The sequence below is a fragment of the Balaenoptera acutorostrata genome, chromosome 3 (assembly GCF_949987535.1).
Source record: "Balaenoptera acutorostrata chromosome 3, mBalAcu1.1, whole genome shotgun sequence".
Taxonomy (NCBI): domain Eukaryota; kingdom Metazoa; phylum Chordata; class Mammalia; order Artiodactyla; family Balaenopteridae; genus Balaenoptera; species Balaenoptera acutorostrata.
This window is the reverse complement of record NC_080066.1, coordinates 136,342,337-136,367,311: the sequence shown is the minus strand read 5'-3', so window position 1 is coordinate 136,367,311 and position 24,975 is coordinate 136,342,337. Positions and strand designations below refer to the sequence as shown.

Sequence of the window (24,975 nt, the reverse complement as noted above, 5' to 3'; positions counted from 1 at the left end):
CCCTGGTAACTACCATTCTACTCTCTGTTTTTATGATTTTGATTTTTTTTTTTAGATTCTACATGTGAGTGATATTACACATCTGTCTTTTTCTGTTTGATTTATTTCACTTTAGGTTTTTTTTTTTTTTTTTAATTAGAAAAGTAAGATACTCTGCAAAATATTTCACAAATATAGGAAAGTATACAGGAGACTACTCCAAACTCAGGAACAAATCTGTCCTGGACCTCGATTCCAATGAAGCTTAGAAGTAAAATGTGAGAAGCTCTAAAATTGCCTGGTCACCACGCAAAACCCAGAGCTCTCACAAAGACACAGGCTATGATTTAATTTCTGTCACCTCCATGGAAGAGGGCAAAGACTTTTCAAACTCTGTTAAAAGCTCAGAGCTGAAACCATGCTCCAGCAGGATGTCACACAACCAGTCCTTGTCTATAGGGATTACTCTCTTCAAGAAAGGCCATTCTGGGGCTTCCCTGGTGGCGCAGTGGTTGAGAATCTGCCTGCTAATGCAGGGGACGCGGGTTCGAGCCCTGGTCTGGGAAGATCCCACGTGCCGCGGAGCAGCTGGGCCCGTGAGCCACAATTGCTGAGCCTGCGCGTCTGGAGCCTGTGCCCCGCGACGGGAGGGGCCGCGATAGAGAAAGGCCCGCGCACCGCGATGAAGAGCGGTCCCCGCACCGCGATGAAGAGTGGCCCCCGCTTGCCGCAACTGGAGAAAGCCCTCGCACGAACCGAAGACCCAACACAGCCAAAAATAAATAAATAAATAAATAAATAAATAAGAAAATCCTTTAAAAAAAAAAAAAAAAAGGCCATTCTGATTTCATCCCAATGTATTAAATTAATGTCTTGATGAATCAACTGAAATTGCCTGTAAAACATGACATTTTATTCCAACTGAAACATACTGCTAAGATCAATTATTTCAAGACATGATACTTACCTGACTGGTCATTTAATATTTATCAACTCACTTTCACTTAAATCTAACCTGTAGAGTGTTAGCGTATTTCTATACTTCAGGACACAAACCTCATGCTGCGTTTGCCAGGAAAAAAAAAAATCTAAGCCACTTTCCTAATGAAAACTCACCCAATGTGTAAGACTTGGAGCCTGTCCTTTCTTTTGACTATTGGATCAACTCTACGTTATTTTAAGGGTAGTCATGTGGACCAGCCATGATGTATCTGAATTTATCTGAATTTATTTATTTATTTATTTATTTATCTGTATCATGATTTATCTGAATTTCATCTGATATTCACATAGTGGCCATGGGGAGAATTTTACTCCCTGCTGCTGACTGATATGCACATATACAGCATCATTTGGCACTTTCAGTTGTGTATATATATGAGAAAAGTTTGGGTTTACCTGGTTGTCAGTCAAAGTCAGCAAAGGTAAAATGGTGTGAAAGCACCCGAAAGGTCCTCCGTCACCTTTCCTGGACCAATCCTACCCTCGTCCCTGCATCTGTAACCTTATTTTCTCACCTGCTGCTCCTCTCCATGACCAACCTCTCCCTGGGTGCTTGGCATCCCACTCTTCTCCCCTTTCCAAGGATTTTACTCCTGAAGTTGGCCCCTCTCTCTCTCCTGAATGATCAATTTCTCTCTCTTACTGAATCACACTGTCAGCTATCACACATTTTTTTTTAGTTTTTAAAATTTCAACTTGTCACTTAATAGCTTTTAAAAATATAACAAAAATGAGTATTAGAAAAATGATCATCCGCGTGGATGTTTCAGGAATGCCAAACTGCTATTACAAGTTTCCAAACGCATTCCTTCTCGATTTCCTTACTTGTCTCATCCTGCACCGTTAACAGACGTTTCACTGCTTGGCTGAGCAGTTTGAATAGCACCGTTCTAGACTCGTCTCTCATCTTTGAAAATGTTTGCCTTTGCTTGAGAGCACCTCTCGAACTATAGCCCCATTTCTCTGATTCATTTAATGGCAATACTTCTGGAAAAACCTGCCACCAGGTACTACCCTCTGTTTCCTTACTCATCCCTGTGACCCACTCTGAAGCCACTCCAACTCTCAGCACGGCTCTACTGAAACCCCGCCTGCTGAGGTTTCCAGGGCTTACATGTCCTGGTATATCCGTACCTGGTATTAAGTTAATGAAACCCTTCCAGGCTAGCTGGCCAACAGCCCCTTTCCCTTCTCCTTCTGTTCTCTCCCCCAGGTAACCTCACCAAATCCCATTTTAGACCCAAAGCCCTGATCTCTCCCTCAGCTTCAGACTAGCACACCCAATCTCCACATGGATGTCTAATAAGCATCTCACATGTAACATGTTTCAAATGTTACACTGGATCCTCTTCAACCCCTAGGTTCCCTATGTCAGTGAGTGGCATCCAATTTGCTCAAGCTAAAAAATCAATATCCAGGAATCACCCTGGATTTTTTCTCCACACCCACATTTAACCTCGTGTAAATTCTATCAACTCTTCCTCCAAAATGCATCTTCAGTCCTTGCGCGTTTCCCCACCTTAGTTCTAGCTGCCCTCAGCTCTTACTTGGATTTCACTGCCTTAGACTCCAAACTGGTCTCCCTGTTTTCACACTTGCCTCCTACATTTTTCTCTAGACAGTAGTTGGAGATATCGTAACAAAATATAAATTGGATTTTCTCTCTCCCTTGCTTAAATTCCTCCAACTGTTTCCCCCAAACTCCTAGAATAAAACCCAAAGTCTTTACTTGGCCTAAAGGCCCCTTACTCTCCCGGCCTCTGCCTACCTCTCCGAGTTCATCTCACATCACTTCCCTCTTCCTTCGCTCTGCTCCCGCCTTGGGGCCTTGGCACTGCTGCAGTGCTGGCTTATCTGTGGTCTCTTTGCCTCCTCTAGAATATATGCTCCATGAGAGGGGAGACTTAGCTGTCTATCTCCAGTGACTAGATGAGCATCTGACACAGTAGGTGCTCAAGAAATGAAACTGATGAATGGAGGATTATGACAGTGAGCTTGAACCCTGTGAGCCTGTGAGACACACAAACACACACAAGTACAATGTTTTAGGAAATAATTATTAAAATATTGTTTAACATTTTTCTCAACTAAATAGATGCTAATGAAATGTTACCATCTAGAACTACTATAAACTAAAAAAAAAACAAAAAACCAAAATAAAACCCAAACCAAAAAAACCAAAACATAAGGCATTGCAGCATTTAGGTCTGAAGCATATGAAACTGAGAAACCAGAGGGGGAAATGACCACTAACTCTGGTTTCAGGACCTCGTCAGTTTCCTTAAACCCCCAAGATCAGAATCGTCTTTGCCTTTGATTCCTTTTCTAAACTATATTCTTCTTTATATTTTACTTTCTCAATACCTATGGTCTTTTCCCTTTCCTTTATTTACCCCTATTCTAGAAAATAATTACTAAGATCTTATTCTGGCTATATTAACTCAGATTTTGTTAGTCTTAACCCATCTCCTAAATTTAGATCTAGGTTTGACTTTCTCAGGCAATGGTACTTCCGAGTTCTGAGCCTATTATCTGATTCCATTGTGGGAAATGCAGCACAAGGCCCTTTTTTTGGTTCATTCTGATGTTCTGCTTTTAAATGCTCAATTAACCTACAAATAGTTTTAACGGGTAATGGCTAAAATGAGCAGCCCTCAACACCAAGGTCCATACCTGAGAAATATGAATGCTGCAGTGCTTTTGCTCAGTGATTTTTGTCAGTGGTAGGTTTTAGACATGTAAACTTGTTAAAAGGAGGAAAAAATTAAAACAAGCTTGATTTTTCAGGGCCTTCTAAGTTGCTTAATTCTACTCTGCTTAAGAGTGATCTGACATTAATCCTCCAATATGTCCAGTTAGTCTGCAAAAGGAATCAGATTATTTTAGTAAAAATAACAAATGGGTTATGTTTTCTTCATACGTCTATAAATTCCTGTTGAATTATCGTGCCTTATTTAAAGAGACTGAGTAGGTACTATGTAGAGAATGGAGAACTCAGGAGACCTAAACCTTTAGTTCTGCCACTAATGACATCTTTGCCCTTAGGTTAAGTTACCTTTCCTTTCAAAGACACAGATTTCTCAGTTATAAAATTAAGAGGTTAGTATAGTAAAAACTGGTATTTCTCATTGTGGTCCATGAAACTCTGAGGGTCCTTGAGGCCTTTTTAAGGGGCCATGTCCATGAAGCCATGGTTTCATAATATGAACCATAATATTATGATTTCATAATAAATACGAAGATGCTGACATTTGCTCTGATGGTGATAAAACAATGATGTGCTTTAGCGGGAATCAAAGCAGTGGCACCAAACTATACTGATGGTCACCGTGTACCTCACTGCTGTGCACTTGCAGTTAAAAAAATGCTGATTTCACAGGGGGTAAGGGTGGGGGAGGGATATGTATGCTTTGATGAAGCAGTAAAAAATTATTAATTTTATTAAATCTTGAGTCTTTTAATATTCTGTGTGATGAAATGGGAGGTATGCATAAAGCATTTAGAAGTTCAAATCAGTATGGAGGTTCCTCAAAAAAAAAAAAATTAAAAATAAAACTACCATGTGACCCAGCAAACCTACTTCAGGGTATTTATCCACAAGAACTGAAATCAAGATCTCGAAGCACTATCTGCTGCCCATGTTCATTGCAGCATTATTCACAATAGCCAAGATATGGAAACAACCGAGGTGTCTATTAACGGGTGAGTGGAGAAAGAGGAAGCAGCATATATATACAATGGAATACTGTTCAGCCTTAAAAAGAAGGAAATCCTGTCACATGCGATAATATGGATGAATTTAGAGGACATTATGCTAGGTGAAATAAGCCAGTCACAGAAGCACAAATCCAAGTACATGAGGTATCTAAAATAGTCAAATTCACAGAAACAGAGTGTAGAATGGTGGTTGCCAGGGGCTGCGGGGAGAGGGAAATGGGCGATGTTGTTCAATAGGTATAAAGTTTCAGTTACACAAGATATTCGGGTAAGTTCTAGAGATGTGCTGTACAACAGTTAAAATAGTTAAATACTGTATCATGCACTTAAAAATGTGTCAAGAGGATAGATCTCATGTTAAGTGTTCTTACCACAATAAGTGGGGAAAAAAAAGAACTAACAGGAAGCTGAAAAAATCCAGCTAAATCTTTAATTCATTCTGCATTGGGTGAGAAGGAAGAGAGTGAACAATCTGAGTAGAATGTGACTGTACAATAGTGAAGAACACACCATTTCTGTCACTGAAGAATAGTAATGAAACAAACATGTGCAACCACAGTAACCTGTTGATTTTAAGTGGTAAAAAAATGTCCTACCAACAACTGTAAAATTTTCTGGATTTATGTTTTTAGTACTGAGAATCTTCTACCTATGTAACACATTAGTAAAAAATCTTATATATTCAAGATGTATAACTTTGGAAGGTATTAAAGAAAGAAATTGTTACAGAGTTCCATAAAAATATCAACAAGGAAGCATATGCAGATGTTTATTTAGGGAGAGCTTTTCCTTTGGGAGAATGAGAAGGAAAAAACATTTAGAATATTATAAAATGGAATGGCATGAAGAGTAAAACCACTGTTAATAATGTGTCTAAATATCATACGTGTTACTTTTGATGTACTGGCGCTTAAGTAACTATGCCTGTATCTCTGACTGTGACTCACCTTACCCATCTAGGTATCCATCTATGTATCTATATAGGATTGTTCAGGTTTTTTAAATAGCTAACACATTCACAAGGTTCAAAGATAAAAAAGCATGGAATACCTCCCTGGATACCACCCTGCCCAGTTCTCTTCCCCACAAAAACCACTGCTCTATTAGTAATGTCCTGTTTATCCTTTTGGAGACTTTTCAAGCATATAAGCATATTTAAATCATTTAACTGTACTAATTTGCTATCTAATAATTAATATGCTATTTAATATGTTTAATAACATTAATTTATCAACATTAAGTAACCTTAATTGAATATAATACTATCAAAGCCTCAATATATTTAATCATATTAATTTTAATTCATTAAATATGTTTGGAGCTCTTTTTGTGACTGTATGAGGCTGTGTGAGTTTTTCCTAGTTCTGCTGTACAGCCTTGGAGGCCTCCACTATATGGCTGTACCTGAGCTTACTTAACTGCTCCTCTACTAAAGGACATTTAGGTTGTTTGCAATCTTATACTATTAAACCACACCGCAAGCAATAAGTTTGTAAAAATGTCATTTTGCATGTATGCAGGGGTATCTCTGGGGTAAATCTCTAGAAAGAGGAGAGCTTTAGAAAGAGAAAAGCTGAGTCACAGAGTGTAAGCACTGTGTATTTTTCATAGGTGTTTCCAAGTCACTGCCCCATAGAGGTCAGACTAATTTATAGGATGTAGGAGAGCATCTGCTTCCCCACACCTCTGACAAAACCTTTTGGATTTCTGCCAATCTGGAAAGTGAAAAATGGTACCTCTGTGTGATCTGAATTCACATTTCTGTTTTATAAGCGAGGCTGAGCAGGTTTTCTTATTTTTCAGAACTATTTATCCCCCCCTCCTTTTTCTGCCCCCACCACGTGGCTGGCGTGATCTTATTTCCCCGACCAGGGATTGAACCTGGGCCCCAGCAGTGAAAGTGCCAAGTCCTAACCACCGGATTGCCAGGGAGTTCCCTATTTCCCCTTTTTGATGTATCTATGATACTTTTTTGAGATTTGTTTCAACATCATTTATTTAATAATTTAACTCTCCATATAGAAATGCAAAGCCTCCTGGTTGAATCTGTGTTTGCTTTTTCCATTAGCCTTAATTTTAATTTCCTGTTGTTTTAAAGTACCAAATCTTGAACGGACTCACAGACATAGAAAACAAACTTGTGGTTACCAAAGGGGAAAGCAGGGGGAGGGATAAAATAGGAGTTTGGGATTAACATATACACACTACTATATATAAAACAGATAACCAACAAAGACCTACTGTATATAACTTGTAATAACTTATAATGGAAAAGAATCTGAAAAAAGAATATACTTCTGTGTGTATATACATGTATAACTGAATCATTTTGCTGTATACCTGAACCTAACACAACATTGTAAATCAACTATACTTCAATTAAAAAAAAAAGTACCAAATCTTGGATATATTATTAATTCCCTTCTTTTTAAATTAATTGATAATTTTTTCCTTTATTATTTCCTTCCTTCTGCTTTCTTTTGATGTGTTTCTGGACTTTCAATTATATACCACTAAAACTATTCTTGAGCCTGTCCTTTCTTTTTTTAAAATTTTTATTGGAGTACAGTTTATTTCTATAGGACATTCCATCTGAAAGCAGCAGAATACACTTTCTTTTCAAGTGCACATGGAACATTCTCCAGGATAGATCACATCTTGGGTCACAAATCAAGCCTCAGTAAATTTAAGAAAATTGAAATCATATCAGGCATCTTTTCTAATCACAACACTATGAGATTAGAAATCAGTTACAGGAAAAAAACTGTAAAAAACACTAACACATGGAGGCTAAACAACATGTTACTAAACAGCCAATGGGTAAATGAAGAAATCAAAGAGGAAATCAAAAAATACCTAAACACAAATGACAATGAAAACACAACAATCTAAAACCTATGGGATGCAGCAAAAGCAGTTCTAAGAGGGAAGTTTACAGCAATACTATCTTACCTCAGGAAACAAGAAAAATCTCAAATAAACAACCTGACCTTACACCTAAAGCAACTAGAGAAAGAAGAACAAACAAAACCTAAAGTTAGTAGAAGGAAAGAAAGAAAGATCAGAGCAGAAATAAATGAAATAGAAACAAAGAAAACAATAGCAAAGACCAATGAAACTAAAAGGTGGTTCTTTGAGAAGATAAACAAAATTGATAAGCCTTTAGTCAGACTCATCAAGAAAAAAAGGGAGAGGGCTCAAATCAGTAAAATTAGAAATAAAAAAGAAGTTAAAACGGACACCACAGAAATACAGAGGATCGTAAAAGACTACTACAAGCAACTCTATGCCAATAAAATGGACAACCTGGAAGAAATGGACAAATTCTTAGAAAAGTACAACCTTCCAAAACAGAAAATATGAACAGACTAATCACAAGTACTGAAATTGAAACTGATTAAAAAACTCCCAACAAACAAAAGTCCAGGACCAGATGGCTTCACAGGCGAAATCTATCAAACGTTTAGAGAAGAGTTAACACCCATCCTTCTCAAACTGTCCTCTACTTTCTTACTGTCATTTTTTAAAAGGAACTTTTTCTGATCAATGTTTAATTCCTTGAGTTTCTTCCTTCCTTCCAAATAATAAAAACACTTAAAAGTTTTAAGTGCTTTTAAGTTTTAAGTGCTTTTACATTTTACGTGTTTAAGCACTTAAACATTTTCTTCCGAGTACAACATCAGTCACATCTCATGAGTTATGCTATTAAATGTTTCCACATTTATTTTTTAAAAGGCCTATAATTGTAGTTTTGATGTCCTCTTTGGTTCAAGTGTTATTTAGGAAGTTATTTTGAACATGTTAACTTTTAAAAGTAGCTGGCTCTAAAAATGTTTGTTCTTGTTTTTAGAGTCTCTTTTTTATTGCACTGAGATCTGAGAATGTAGTCTTTATAATTTCTTTCTGTATTTTTAGAATTAAGTGTTTTCTTAGTCTTTTGAAAACCAAATAGGAACAATTTAAATATTATCCTCACCTTTTTCCCCTTGGGCATCACCAAACACTACTGTGCTAGAAGTTCTGACTACATATCAAAATAGAGAATCGAAGGAAAAATGTGCTAAAAATTTCCATGGAAAAAAGAAAGATGTTACCTGAAACATATCCGTATCTTTATCATGTGTGTACTCGACCACCACAGTCTGATTCCTTGACAGAGTGTACGATATGCTGTGTTGACCTTTGCAGCTGATAGCCTAATGATGAAATAAAAAATATAAAAATTTGTTAGAATTTCATTTCAACAACTTACCACAATTCTGTTTGTAGTTAAGAGACATCACTCTACCAGCAAAACCCAACACAAGCCAGCATTTTCCTAATGGTCAGAGCCTGTCCCTGCTGTGCCCTGAATTACAGAGGAGCCAGCAGTCATAATACTGGGTTTACCAAATATTCATCCTTAATATGAACAATATTTTACTTAAGCCAAATCAAAGTTAATTCACTAGTTTCCAAGACCTGATTTAATCACAGTCCTAGAAAAACGTATACTTTCTCCATGTTACCTTAACTCAGTGACAGAATTTTCAGACTAATATGATTTAAAATTTCTTAATTTACTTCACACTGAAACAGATAAGTCAGGAACATGTTGTAATAGTATTTTTCCTACATGATGGAGATTATGAGAGTAAAAGAATCATTGAAAAAAAGTAAAATTCTATAAAAACTTCCATACAATAATGTACTATTTTAGCCAATGATAATCATACTTATGCTCTGTTCTACATCTTATTTAAAACTTGTATAAGCACTTGCTTAACCCAGATATTTATTGAGTTAATAAATAAGGTAACTAAGTTAGTTTTATCGCCTCTACTTTTAGACTAGACTAAAACTAATAGTCTTTTTCAAAGAACCCAGAAACCAATAATATGATGTTGTTCTTATTTCCTCCATAATGATATATTTCAACCCATTTTAAGTTGTGGTCACATACTTTAAAATTTCCAAACTAACAAAGAAGTTTATTTAAATTATACTCCAAATTATTTCAATTACCCTGTCCATTCAACTTTAACCTATCTTCATTTCCATTCTTTTACATTAAGTATAATAAATAAAACTTTAATAAGCCTATCTATTAAACATTTATTGAATGATCACACTGTATGAAGACCAAGAAAGACTAAGACAGCATTTGGAAGTAGCTGGACATACATATAGCACCTAAATGAAAATGTACTCTGAACATTTATATTTGACTAATATAATTGCTTAGAGTAATAAATAGTACAACATTCCAAATCAACTTTGAAGTTAGCCTGGTTAATCTCATGGTTCTTCAATCATCTGCCCACAGGAACTTCATGGTTGAAATGATGTTTTATTGTACATGCTTCATTAAGATAATGCAAGTATTAGAAATAATAATTATACATTTAATATGATAAGGAAGCTAAAAAAAAATACTTCTTAGACTACTCAACTCCAGTAACAAATACAATCTTAAATTTTCATTGGTCTGAGTCACATAAATTCAGTGGTACTGATAGAAGTGACATTTTTTGAAAGTCAAATTAATGAATTATTTCCAGTTTAAGTTAAGTGGATGCTTGTTTATCTTTATAGTTAAGTGAAAAAACCCACTTAAAAATAATTTTATTAAACTCAAACTTACAAAACTGATAACCAGGGGGGTGATTATTTGTACAATAACTTATTTTACAGTTCCTTAAAAAGTATCTGTTGCACTTAAAAGTTTTCCATTTACAAGTGTACCAACTCAAACACAACTTTGTTGGCACACACAATACACAAAATAAGAATGTCTGTAGTTTGCCAATTATCTGCAAAAGAAGGAGTTAACAAGTGTCAGAACAGAACACCTTTAAAAAAGTTAGACATTTTTGTCTGATGGTACCCTCTTAAGTACAGTGCTTCTCAAACTTCCACCAAGGTTGCCTTAACTGGAAGAGAGTTATGTGAGCCCCCGGAGATGTCTGGGAGAGCAATCTAGAAGTGAAGCTTCTCACGCTTGAAACATCTTACCTTGAAATTAGTCTAGATTTTGTATTCTACTCCTTAACATGCCTGTAGTTTTAACATTTAAACATTTTAAATGTTTAAACAAGTTTGCTGGGAAATCAACGCCCCAGGAAGACCTGCTGTGCTCACCCCACGACCTAGTGTAGCTTCCATGCCACTCTGGGAAGCCCCGGAAATATGCATTTTACGGGCCCTAAGTTGCCCAATTCTTCTAGAGTGTTTTATTCTAAAACTACTCTTGTGGCCCAGACTATCATAAGCATGAATAAGACTATTTATAGGGAGAGCGAGCCCAGTGCCATACCTGGGCACCGCCCAGAGCCAAGGGAGCACAAAGATCTTGGCCAGCCCCTGCCCAGCCACCCTCAACAGGGAAGAAAGCGTGGGGACCCCGAGGCCTTGAATGCCGGAACCAGGTGACCTTGAATGTTGAGCCCATTTAAAGACAAATTACAATTTCAAACTTCCACCAGTTTTTGAAACGTGGTTTAAATGTGAATCACCAGAGTTAGGAAAGGTGAACACTTTGAAGGATAAGAAAACATATTTTCTGAGACTTCTTGAATAGGAACATCTTAACCATGCGCTACATTTTAGAAACCTCTGGATTTGGGGAAGACAGAGAAGTGAGAACAGAGATCCTATAGGGAGAAACAAGTCCCAGAAGGTGGAGGGGGCTCTGAGCAGCAGGTGATGAACTCCCCTGTGGCAGGACGGCTGGGGAACTTCAGAATCGGTGTGACCCACCTAAGTCACTTCCGTCCGGTGGTGGTCTCCCTCTGTGAGTGCTAAGCTGGGAGGGGAGGCCCTCCTGCAAAGAGGCCAACAGTCTGCACCCGCAGGGGGAGAAGCATGGAGATGAGCTGGCCCCAGAAAACTGGGATTTAAGCCAGGACTGGGGTTTGGAGCAAAAGGGGGCAGTCGAAACCCAGGCCACCTCCGGCCGCCACTGGGCTCCTCAGAAATAAATGGAGAGGCGCCCACTTCCCTTTGATGCCATGAATTAGGGCTCACGTGATCTTGTTTGTGCATTAAAGTCTACAGTGGGGCCAGATTTGCAGGATTTGGAGGAAGGTAAGAGGAGAGTTTAAGCTTGACCTCAATTTTTGCTTTCCATCTGGCAAGTATATGAGGCATTAAGCTTCTTTTGGGTTAGAAGTATCAACTTTTCAGCAATAATTTTAATATTTAAAATATGGCTCTTGGAAATACAGCTTCTAGTAAATTACAGATTCACTGACTTGAGTCGATCATTTCAGGTTATTTTGGAAATAAACATCTCCCCAAGGCACCACGTTGCTTTGAAATCTATTTCTGAAATATCAGAAAGGAGAGTAGGTAAGGCCTTCTCTTGGCACTCACTAGAATTCAGTAAAAACACAACTACTGTAACATAGTGTGGTTTCACTACACTAGTTCAAATACGGGGACTGAGCGCCTTAAAATGGTAAGGAGAGCCAGCCCAACCAACTTGCCCAGCAGACAATACTGATTGGCCATATTTGCTTTTCTACCATGATGAGAAGCCAGGGTTGCTGACTCCCTCTTATATCGCTACCAGTGTTCAAAGGCAAGTCTGGTCTTCGGTGGTCTCCACCCCCAGCAGTGAGGGCATGGCAGGCATTCAAGGAAAAGTCAGATGAGTGAATGGACTGCGCCGGATTCAAGATGAGACTTGGGGCTTCTTTCCTCGGGTCTTCTCAACCTCTCCCTTACCTTTCACCAGCAACGGTACCAACACTGACACCCTCAGCTCAAATTTATTACACGTGAATTTTATGGGGTTAAAAATATCACGATTGGACAATTACAAATTAGACACTTAAAATTACAGATCCAGAGAAGGAGAGATTCCAACTTTATCCGGTTTAGGAAGTTAAGCACTGCCCCACCCAGGTGCCCAAACCAAGGCCCTTTCTGAGCCAGGACACTTTCTTCCCAGTTGAAGATGCTTTCTTAGGGTTACTCTCCTTGTGCCACTGGCGCGGCTCAGCTGAGCCATTCTCTGTCATTCGGGGGAACAGCTAGAACTGGTTCAACTTCAGCTAACTGACAGAGTCCTCCAAGCCTCCAGACTTTAAAACAAACATGGTTCACAAGGTCTACAGAATTTTCTTCCTCTTATAAACCCCTATGTACATACATAAGGCACTTAAAAAGATATACAATATGTAATGATACAGAAAGGCAATCCTGCAAGATGCATAATGAGGTAGGTACATGTATTCAAGGAAGTCAAAGAGCTTTTAATCAATTTTTAAAAGTATAAGTAAAACAATCTTTTATTAAGAAGCTGTGGGGTTAGTGTTCAATCACAAAGTAAAAAAGGGAGAAGGCCCGATGAGAAACTAACTGGCTTCTAGAAAATACTAACTTATTACAGTTATGAGTTAGCTCATTTAATTCAAGCTCCATAAGGCTGCTAAGTGAGCCTTTATCAACTGTGTAGGGAGAGAAAATGGAATTCATCACCAAGGCAGACATCGTTGGTTACCTACCTAATGCCCTTCACCCTGCTAGCTGAGCTGGCTGCCCATGACAAAGCCTGAAAATGAAAAGACCAGCTCTCCCAGCCTCCTCTGAAGCTAGCATGTGGAAAGGTGACCCAATCCTGACCGGTGGGACTTAGGAGAAATCTGGTGTGGAGCTCCTGGAATGGAAGACATCAAGAAAGATCCTTTCCTTTCTCTGTTAATAGAAGAAACGAATGATGATTAAGGGATATCTGGAGCTGAGGTGGCCATCAGGCAACAGGAAAGGAAGGTCAAAAGACTCTCAGAGAAGCAAACTGGGCCCCAACATCTTTGAGTTGAACCAAATCGGAAACTATCTGCCCCTGACGACTTCTGTGAGAAAAATGAGGGGTTTTAGGGTGCTTTTGGTTGGGTATGTTGCTACCTGCAGTGTAAAGCATCATTACATTGTTCAGTCCAAACTTTTTCTCCTCCTGGGTTTCCTATTTCAGTCAATAGTGTAACCGTATTCCAATCACTCATACTCAAAACCTCCGTGTCATCTCTCAGCCCTCTCTTGCCACCGTTGTCCAGATACAGTTAATTATTACCGTCATACTTAAAATCTAATCGTGAGTCAAAGCCAAGCTCACTGATTTTACTGCATTAAGGCACAAATCAAATACAAAGGAGAATAAACAATGCGCAACATTTCACTTTTTCTCCTCAAATACAAAGTAGTTGTTGGGCAACCAGTAATTACAAAACTGATTTATTCCCCAAAGGAGTTTTACAACCAGCTCCTTTATAGCACATAACTTTCTACTTTGGAGATTACTAGGTGTAATCTAATTCATCTTCCCTTGACCCTGGGCTGCCCTTAGTAACTTGCTTGACCAACAGAATGCAGCAGAAGTGACAGACGGGACTTGGAGGCTTGCAGCTTCCCCTTGCTGCCCTCAAACACTTGCTCTTGGAGTTCTGAGCTGCCATATAAGACACCTAACTACGTGGAGGCCACCACTACAAGAAGCCCAAGCTACGAGGAGGGCTTTGGAGACTGAAATGCCATGTGGGGAGAGGGAGGCCACGGAGAAGCAAGACCCAGACACGTTGAGTGAAGGAGCCACTTTGGAAATGGACCCTCCAGTGCCAGTTGCCCCCACATTTGCCACGTGGATCAGAGACACTGCCGTGGGAGCTCTTCCCAAATTCCTGACCCACAAAATTATCAACAAAATCAGATGGGTTTTGCTAAGCCACTAAGTGTTGCAGTAGTTAGCTACACAACTAAAGACAACTGGACCAATCCGTTTTCAAGGTCTATTGGTGCCAGAGCATCTTTTCTGTCTTGTGTGACTTATCACGTAAGTCATCACGGTGATTTGTGTGTTCACCTTACCTATGCCCCAGGGCATGGTACAGGTATAGGTAGCATGGTGCCTTTACAGAGAGCAGGGGCTGTGTTTCTGACGGCACTTTCATGAGGTCCTGAATGCATATTAAGAGGCTGTCTGTGGTTAGAACAAATATATATTTTTACTATGATAATCTTCAGTTGTCGGATGACTAAGAAGAAAATTTTGTATTAGTATTTGAAATTAATATTTATAGATCAACATATAAAAGGCATCTGTAAAGCATTCAAAGCCTTTTCAGAGAAGGCAAAAATGTGACAAAGCATGTCACATGGACAATTTTTAGTCCTTACACATTTGGAGCAGGAATAGAAGAGATACTAGGAAGACAGGAGAAGAAAACAACCAGATGTGTTGGAAGCTATGATGTACAACTTTGACAAACCACACACAGCATGTACATTAATGGGGCATGCCTTACTAAATGAGAGCCAGCCTCATTTAAGGGGATGTAATATGTGTGTGCGTGTGTGAATCTGAGTTTCCAATGAAGTGAAATTCCTTTTCTCCAAATCCACACCATATTTCTCTTACTATATCTTAGAACCAAATTACTCAAGAGTTTGACAGTCGCCCTTGTCTAGATGTCCAGGATGCTGACTGTTACAGAACCACAGTTACTGTTCCTGTGCCACACAGCATTGGACTAAATCTAATGAATGTGTTTTTGAAAACAGCAGCACCCTCTGTAGTTTCTCTCCTTGGGAGTAGATAGAATTAATGTTCTTTTTGCCTCTCAAAGGAGAGCGCCAGACACCTGGTGTGGCTTACATGTTCAAGGAAACTTTTCCAGATAAATCTCAAGTTTTCACAGAGCTGCTCTGAAGAGTTTTGCATCATGTGTCTGAATATGGTGGCATTCTCTGATGCTGCTCAACGCACCCCATCTTTCAGTTTCCAGGGAAACATCTCAGGAAGAAGTCAGAGATGCTCTAACAGCCCATCAGATAGGGACAATCCTAGGAAAAGTCCTGTACACTCTACTCATGGAGGCAGAGACCCCTTTGTCTTTTGGGTTCCACCAAGAAACATAATATGAGCTTGTGTTCTCAATAGCCTTCTAAACGATGTCCATAACTCGGCACTCTTTAATAAGGCACAGTAGATTAAGTACAGGCTCCCCAGCCAATTATTCTGCATGTTTTAGGCAAGTTTATTTTCAGCCACTTTAACTGTTAATTCTAATTTGTAAGTTAATATTTCAGCCCATCGTACAACTTAAATAAATAACTATGCAAAACTATTACCGCAGAAAGGACCTGATAAAATGGAAAACAACTACATTGATCTCTGGCAGCCTTTCTGGTTATAAATACAAGCCTTCTATGACAGGGTGGATTGCTATAGGGACAACATTGTTAACTGGTATGGAAAAACTTAATAACGGAAACTGTTTTGGGATAGGACTGAAAAGGGCCAAGGAATGGAACCTTCTTCGTTCAAAAACACCTTCTGGTATTTATGTTTAGAGCAGAAATGTGCGCACTTATGAGCAGATAAACAGGTTTGCTGTGAATTCTGTAGCCTATTGGAAATACCTGATGAATAATTTTACTACCCAGAGCCCCGTGTCCACTGTGATGCTGAGGCAGTGTGGGCGGGGCTGGGAACTAGAGGGTATCAGCACATATGGGCGCTTGGCAGCTGCCCTGTGAGGTCTCTGGTGTTGCTTCGCCTTGCTGCAATATCCACTGACAATCCAGCACATGCCTGGACATGGGGCAAAAGGGAATATTCACGACAGATGGTTTATCAATACGACTACCCAGTTTATCCTGCTGAGCTTCAAGTTTACAGGTACTTTAGCAAAGGAGAATAAGACCATGTGTGGACATCGCAGAGATCAACAGCCAGTGGATTCTGATGTTGAGAAAAACCACACACTGGACCCTGGGTTTGGATCCTAGTTCAGTCACTCACCCACTGTAACCATTTCACCGGAGTCTTTGGTTATCACCTTTATAATTTATCAACAGAAGGACTCAATGTCGGTAGCACTGATTTCATTGTATGCAAAGCAGAGGGAACAACGTATAACATGGCATTGTCTCTCCTCAAATACAAACCTACACTTAAAGCACTGCTTCCTGACCCAAGGGGTTACCATCACTTCCTTGTGGTCCGTACCACAGGCTTTAGAGATTACTATTCTGTTTAGCTTTAAATATATGTTAGATATTGAGTGTATTAATTAAAGATAATCCTGGTATGAAAAACATGTTTTTCCAGAACTAATGACTTTTATGTCAGGCTGACAAGTATAATTAAGCAATAGGGGCTTCCCTGGTGGCGCAGTGGTTGGGAGTCTGCCTGCCAATGCAGGGGACACGGGTTCGAGCCCTGGTCTGGGAAGATCCCACATGCCGCGGAGCAGCTGGGCCCGTGAGCCACAGCTACTGAGCCTGTGCGTCTGGAGCCTGTGCTTCGCAACAAGAGAGGCCGCGATAGTGAGAGGCCCGCGCACCGCGATGAAGAGTGGCCCCCACTTGCCGCAACTAGAGAAAGCCCTCGCACAGAAACGAAGACCCAACACAGCCAAAAATAAATTAATTAAAAAAAAAATTAAGCAATAAATCCTCAACCAGTCTGGTTCAAATTGCTACAAGGAAGATGAGATCTCTGCCGTCCTTGTCAATTTATGTATAAAATACATATGAGTGCTATTTCTAAAGACAGGAGGTGGCTAAAGGAATTCATAATTTATTTTGCATAAACCTACTCTTTAAAATACTCTCTCCTTTCAAGGAGCCATATTTCAAATGGGTGCCTGAACCGTTAGAAAAATGGTTAGAAAAATGCTAACTTGGATTTCATCAAAATCAATGGTGTTTCGTACAATAAATAAATCAAAGTGATAAGCCTATTTGTTAGAAGCAATGGCTTTGAACTTGGCAGTGGGCCACTCCCATGCCCGTCTGGGATCGGCTCACTGAGCTATTCGACAAACGTTGGCAGAGAACCTAGTGCATGCGTAGTGCTGGGGCAGCCGCGGTCAATCAATCCAGCAAACGCAGATGCCAGAGAGGGTGAGAATGTTTGAGGAGAACGTGTTCCTAACTTGGAGTCCCTCTTAATTACACTGAAGCTGGATTTGGTCGGTGGTACCAGTCACAAGAGATGACCTATATAGTTCGGAGAATAAGACACACTGAAGGCTTGTGGCTGGAGAGTTGGGCAGGAACACGTCCATGGACCTTGCAGAGATCTGTCCCCCAGGAATTCTTACCACTTTACACTGATGGAATGAAAAGCTCCTTGAGGGCAGCAACTCCTGTCTTTTTAAACCTGCCTTCGATTCAGGCAGTATATTGCATGGCTAAGAGTACAGATCAGGCCGGATTCCCGCTCCACGGATGACCAGCTGCGGGACTCTGGGCAAGTTACTTCAATGCTCTGTGCCTCAGTTTTGTCATCGTACGAGTGCTGGTCCTGGGTCCAGGAAGGTCAGTGCTGTCTGAGGACAAAGATGCTTTAGCTACTTCTATATCCACCCAGTTTATCACCAAGTGCTGAACAAGTGCCAGGTTCAGATCCAAGTCTGTATAGATTATGTCACTGTACTTTTTAAACCTATTAAGCTAACCTAACCTGCAATCTCCTCTTTCCGTTATTTTGTCTCCTGTCTTTTGGAAAATAGGGATGATGTGCAGTTTTCCCACAGAGCAATGCTGTGACTAGGACACACATCTAGACACACGAACAGGTTACGTTACCAATCACATGCGTGCACTGGTCACTATCAATGACGGTCTATTTCAAATGGTGACTCTCAAAGTGCGCCCTTTTCAAAGACATCTCCCCACAGTGACTGCATGGCAGCTCCCCCAAAGCAGGAGAGGACGAGGAAGGGGTACAGCCCTGTTAGTGCAAGCTAGCGCTCTGGCACTCCATCCATCTCAGTGCCCACACAGACGTCCAATGTCCGAAGTGCCGACTACCTTGGGGTCTAACCCTGTGGCAAGGACCACCGTGGTCACCTGGGGAAGGATGCGGGGCCACGCTCGTCTGGTAGGAGATAAAGAAACTGACCTCCAACAAATTCATTCGTCAAAACAGCAGTGCATTTGCTTCGGAACATTTTATGGTTCTAGATGTGAGCAAGAAGGGGCATAGGAAGAAAGGAAGAAAATGCAATGTATTTGTGAAATGCTAAGTATTTCAGTGAAAATTAAAACAATGATGAGATTACCTCTTTGCTGTACACAAACAAGACTAGGGAAGAGAGAGAGAGAGAGAGAGAAACATAACCGTGGTCTCCTGTAACAGGAGTTGGTAAACTTTAAGAGGAGATATTTAGTCAGTCAATGGACAATGCTTTAAGGGATGGGTGTGAATCTGTGCTGCAACATCTAACATTTACTTATCTGAATATTTAAGTATCTGCATACATATGATCTACTTGCCACAAGAGACAAAGCCAACTGAAAGAATGAACCCTAATAAATATAAATTATAAATGAAAATGAAGTATCTTGCAAAATGACTAAGTTGAAAAAGTAAAATCAGTTCAGTAATTCCATTTATATACTTTTATAAATAATATACTTTATATAAATCATGCATTTACTGGGTAAAAAAAAAGTATATTTTGTTTCTAAAGAGCACTGGAGAGAAAATACATAGGTATCTACCATAAACTATGTGTTACAGTGAGCCAACAGTAAATGCAAGCCTTAATTTGTTGCCATGAGCAGGCAAACTTCCAGATACTATAAACTGAATGACATAAATCGATTTTATACCAAGATATCCAAAGACCCGCCATATAATTATTTTAATATGTGGGCCAGTTTATCAGCTGTCAAAACAATCCCTTGAGTACTGAAGAATAAAAAGACTAAAATTTACCCTGGTTCAAAATAAACAAAATACAAAACCCTATTGATTACCTATAGCAAAAAAAGCAAAAGCTCTCATTTAAAAGATGTTAGAAAGAAAAAAAAAAAAACGGGAAGGGGGGAGGCTCAATTTTTCCCCTCATTTTACTTGGATTTTTATTTTTAAGGCTTGGCCTTCATTTAAAACTTGCCCGTCTGCTGCAGGATCTCATTTTCGTTACGGAGTAAAACCAGTTGGATAACGCCACGTCGTAGTTATGTAGAGACATGGAGATATTTACTCTCAAAAGACAACATTTATCTTGGCAGTTGGCATTTTCAAGATGTTAGGCCAGCTAGAATCATGCAGGTTCCAATCCTAATATACAAAACTTTGAGTAAGACAATGGCTGAAGTACAAGGAAACATATATGTACCTAACATGTGTGCCTGCCCCCGCTCCCCCAAGCATTCATACACGCTTTTGGAAGAAGTTTGGATATACATTTGAATGTTCCTCCTCAAGCCTCATTCAACTGAATTTCTTAAAAGGGCCCTCGTTATCTGTGTCCTTGGGTCGTATTCTGAAACTGTTTCTTAACCTGTAAAGTAAAACACTTGCCTTGAAGAGCTGTTGAAAAAACTCAGATGATGTTTGTAAAGGACCCAGAGTCCAGTGCCCAACACATAATAATTACTATTACAGCCAGCTATGTTTATGACTAAAACATTCATAATCTCTATCAGATAATTTAATACTTAATTTTACAGAGGGCTCCAGATTCTTGATTGATTTGGAAGGCAGAGAATATTGTTGATTGGGTAATATGTGCACAGAGTACCAAATATTACCAGTGAATAGTATGCTCCTTCCAATGCAGCCCTCGGCCACAGAGAGTGCCTCTAGTACTAGTTCCATGTATATCCTTTCAGGGAATATCGGTGTCTGTGCTAACATAGCACAGGTGGCAGAAATGAGAGCACACTGTCCACAGAGTTCTGTCCCCTGCTTCTCTCACTTAACAGTACAACTTGTACAATGGTCTGCATCACCTGGCTATTTGTGCCTCCTTATTCTTTTTGATGTGTAGATATAGCTTGATTTTTCAATCTTTTAAACTTATTTAACAAAAAAATTAAGAAATAAATTTTCTATTTTACGAGCAACGTTGCAACGAATATCCATGTATTCAATTTACATACAGGGGAATATATCTATAGGATAAATTCCTAGAGATACAATTGCTGGATCAAATGATATGTGCACTTTTAATATTGATAGTTATTGTCGAACTACTTTTCACAGAAGTGATACCAATTTAGATTCTCACCAGATGTATATGAGAGGGTGTTTCCCCTACCCTCACCAACATAGAGCGTTATTAAGTGTTATGGTCTGTATCGTAGGATATGTGAAAATGACATCACTGTACTTTAAGCATTTCTATTATCATTAGTGAAGCTGAATGTGTTTTAAAATGCTTAAAAGTCATCTCTTTTCTTTACTGTGAACTGTTTATATCTCTGTCCATTACTCTTTTGGTCGTTTTCATACTGATTTGTAGGTACTCTTTATATATTACCCCCATTGTCTCTGATATGAGTTGCAAATTCCCACCACTCATTTGGCTTTTGACTTTATTTAATGTGTTTTTTCCATACAGATTATTTTTAGAAGTTTATATAGTGAAACATCAGTGTTTTTTTCTCATTTCCAGATTTTACCTCATAATTAGAAAGGCTTTCCTCAATCCCCAATAAAGTGAACAATTTTCCATTCTTTAGTACATTTATGATTTTACTTTTTATGTTTAAAAATATTACTTGCACACTTATCTGAACAGTCGTGAGTGCGTATAAAGATAAGTTTCTATTTTCAGCATATAAAAGTCGTATTACAAGCATACAACGCTTGTATGTTTGTACACACTAGCTTCTCTTTTTCCTTGTATTTCCTATACATTTTGCTTAGAGAAAGTGATGCTGTTATTTGATACATAATGATCACAACTCTTAGGTCTTCATTGGGTTGTATCCCTTTTCATTATAAAGAAACTTTCTTTGACTTAATACCTTTTTTTTAAATCATGAATTCAATCTTCCTTAATGGTAAGACTGTAACTTTGACTCTTTTTGTTTGTTTGCATTTCTTTGGTATGCTCCATAATTTTACCCTCAATCTAGATCAGTTTGTTTTAGATGTGTTTTATATACAGCCTATAATTGTATTTCTCTACGTGACCCAATTCTTTTAATATGTAAGTTTAGAACATTCACATTTATTGATAGGTACAAGATATATCTATACTCTCTGCCTGTATTGCTATTACTGCCTTTTATTATAGAAACAACTTTACTAAGGTCTAAGTGAGACACAATAAACTGCATCTCTTTAAAATGTACAATTTGATAAGTTTCAACATGTTTATGTACCTATAAAACCATCATCATAATAAAATTACGCACATATCTATAACCCACAGAAGTTTCCTCACCATGCCCCTTTGTAATTCATCCTTCCCTTCCAGCTGCTTCTTCATGTCCAGGCAGCCAATGATTTGTTTTCTATCACTATAGATATTAGATTGCACTTTCTGTCATTTTATAGGAGTGAAATCTTACACTATGTACTATTTTATAATTCTGGCTTCTTTTATTTAGCATCATTATTTTTAGATTGATCCATTTAGTTGCACGTATCAATAGTTCATTACTTTTATGCTGGGCAGTATACCTTTGTAGGAATAAACTAAAATTTGTTTATCAATTCATCTGTTGATGGATATCAGGTTACTCGTTTTTGGCTACTGCAAATAAAGCTGTTATGAACATTTATGTCCAAGTGTTCGTATAAACATATGCTTTCATTTCTCTTGATCAAATACCTAGAAATGGAATAGCTGGACATATGGTAGGTGTACGTTAAACTTTTTAAGAAACTGCCAGATTGTGTTCCAAATTGGTTGTACCATTTGGTATTCCCATCAGCAATGAACGTGAGTTCCAATTGCTCCACATCCTGTCAGCCCTTGGTATTGTCATCTTTTCATTTCAGCCACCCTTATGAGTATGTAGTGGTATCTCACTGTGGTTTTAATTTGTATTTCTCTAATGAGTAATGACATTGAGAATCTCTTCATGTGCTAATTTGCCATCTATATATCTTCTTTGGTGAAATGTCTGTTCAAATCTTTGCCTATTAAAAAAGATTAGGTTATTTTCTTATTATTGAGTTCTGAGATCTCTTTACATATTCTGAATACAAATCCTTTATCATATATATGACTTGCAAATTTTTCTCACAGTCTGGAGTAGCTTTTCATTCTCTGAACAATTTCTTTCAAAGAGCAGAAGTTCTGATTTTTTATGTTTGTCAATTTGTTCTTTTACAAATCAAGTTTGCTTTTGTATCTAAGAAATCTTTTGTCTAATCCAAAATTACAAAGATTTTTTTCCCTATGTTTCCTTTTAGAAGTTTTATATTTAGGTCTATGATCCATCCTAAGCTAATTTTTGTACACAGTAAAAGGAATGGATCAAAGTTCATATTTCTGCATATGGCTACCCAAATGGTCCAGCACCACCAGTTTAAAAGGCTTAAACTTTTCAACTAAGTTGCCTTTGCACCTTTGTTGAAAATCAGTTGTCCGTGTATGTGCAGGCCTATTTTTGGACCCTATTCTATTGACCTATTTGTATATCTTTACATCAGTACCACATTGTCTTAATTATTGTAGCTTAAAAAAAGTCTCGAAGTCAGTTAGTGTGAGTATTCCAATTCTGTTCTTCTTTTTCAAAACTGTTTTGGCTTTTTTAGGTTTTTGCATTTTCAAGTAAACATTAATTTCTTTTTTAAAAAGCCTGCTGGAATTTTGATAGGGAGTGTGTTGAACTTACAAATCAATTTGGGAAGAATTGACACCAATACTGAGTTTCCTGATCCACGAACACGGACTATCTCTTCAAGTATCTGGAGATGTGGTAGAACTCTCAGCAATGTTTTGTAGTGTTTAGCGTGCAAGTCTTGCACATCTTTTGTTAGCTTCATCCTTAAGTACAGCTGATTCTTGTTATTCACCATAGTTATGTTCTATAAAGTTGCTGCAAATAGTGAATTCATGAATACCTTGGAGAAATACAGAGTAAGGTTCCTGTGAGTCGTGGGTCACAACATTTTTGTCAGCTGATCAATACATAACCTTGTTTTATATGTGTTTCTGTTTAAAGACACCTTGTTTAATACACACTTCTTACAAATAATTAATTGTCAAACAGGCAGAGTGTCGTTTTGTTCAACCTCAGGTGGCAACTCAAATTCTTCACCATATGCTGCTCATCCCCACAAATGGCTGTGAACATGCCATAAGTATTGGTTTTGGGGATACCAATAAATTTTAGTGAGTAGGTGAATGTGCAAATATGGCATCTGAAAATAATGAAGATCGTATTTCACATTTTTGATGCTACTGTAAGTGGTATTTTTTTTTTTAATTAATTTCTGAGCTTCTGTAGTATCCTTTTAAAAAATCTTTCACATTATGGTCTGCGCTTTCTTTGCCTTATGTTCTGTATTTTATATGATTACTTAGAAGGCTTATATTTCTATTTTTGTGGTTACTTTTATGTATACAACTATATAAATATGGTTACACTCATTAACTCTCTAATAAGGGCAATGATAAAGGAGAATATTTTCATTTCCTCTCTACCATCCTCCTACACACACTTTTAATTGATTTTACAATGTTTACTGCTGTTTGCTTTTTTTTTTAAGTTTTTTTTTTTTTAAAAAGCTCATGATTCTTCAGTATGAGTTTGCAAAAACTTAATACAGTTGTGTAAGATGATACTGTGTGAAGATTTTACATGGAATAAAACATTTGTCTTCTAAAAATTGACCATAATACTTCAAAGACCCAGAGTAAAAATGTCAAGGAAATGCTCAAACTCACATCAAACACCAGATTTTCATTTACACGCCTGCACGTGCTAAGTTGGCAAAGTACTTCCTTCTCTCCTATGAGGAGTTTACCATTCGTCCTTCCTGCAGATTCCTGTCTCTCCTGGATGGAAAGCAGTGTTTCTCAAAATCACTTTCTACCACAAAAGCAAATGTACTAGAGAAAAGGAGCACTTCATTTACATACACCTCTGCCCATGCACACACCAGCATCCTCTGACGTTAGGTTCTACACAAGACCTACGGGCTAGCAACCTAGGAGGAATGTATTTCAACCAAAAGTCTGAACAATGTACATCATCAAGGCTTTGTTACTGGTGAGTTCTATGGAGGAGAAAGTAGGGGTGGTCCACATCTCTAATGGGTATCTTAAAATCTGTCCCCATCCCCAATGGGCAGGACAATTAAATTCTAAATGTCATTGCCAAACTATCAGAAAGGAGGCAAAAGTCCACAGTGGGTGTGTGTCAGAAGGCCAGACTGCAGCAAGTGAACGGTACCCCATTATGTGTTCTTAAAAAATCTCACAATCAAAAGTGACAGTCTTTGACTCAAGAAACCAATACTACTTCTAAACACACTGCACTGGCACTTCGTTTACTGGAATGCACTTGAACTATTAAACTATTAATAAGTGC

At 38.4% G+C, this 24,975-nt stretch overlaps 1 protein-coding gene across 2 annotated transcripts in view; it reads right to left on the bottom strand.

Annotated features, from left to right (window-relative positions):
- The window catches only part of PELI2 (pellino E3 ubiquitin protein ligase family member 2), a 209,355-nt gene that overhangs the window by 19,642 nt on the left and 164,738 nt on the right, over nt 1–24,975 (bottom strand). For both annotated transcript variants that reach the window (XM_057544535.1, XM_057544536.1), the window contains exon 3: nt 8,793–8,894. In XM_057544535.1, coding sequence (XP_057400518.1) covers nt 8,793–8,894 — 102 coding nt within the window. The remainder of the gene's footprint in view (nt 1–8,792; nt 8,895–24,975) is intronic.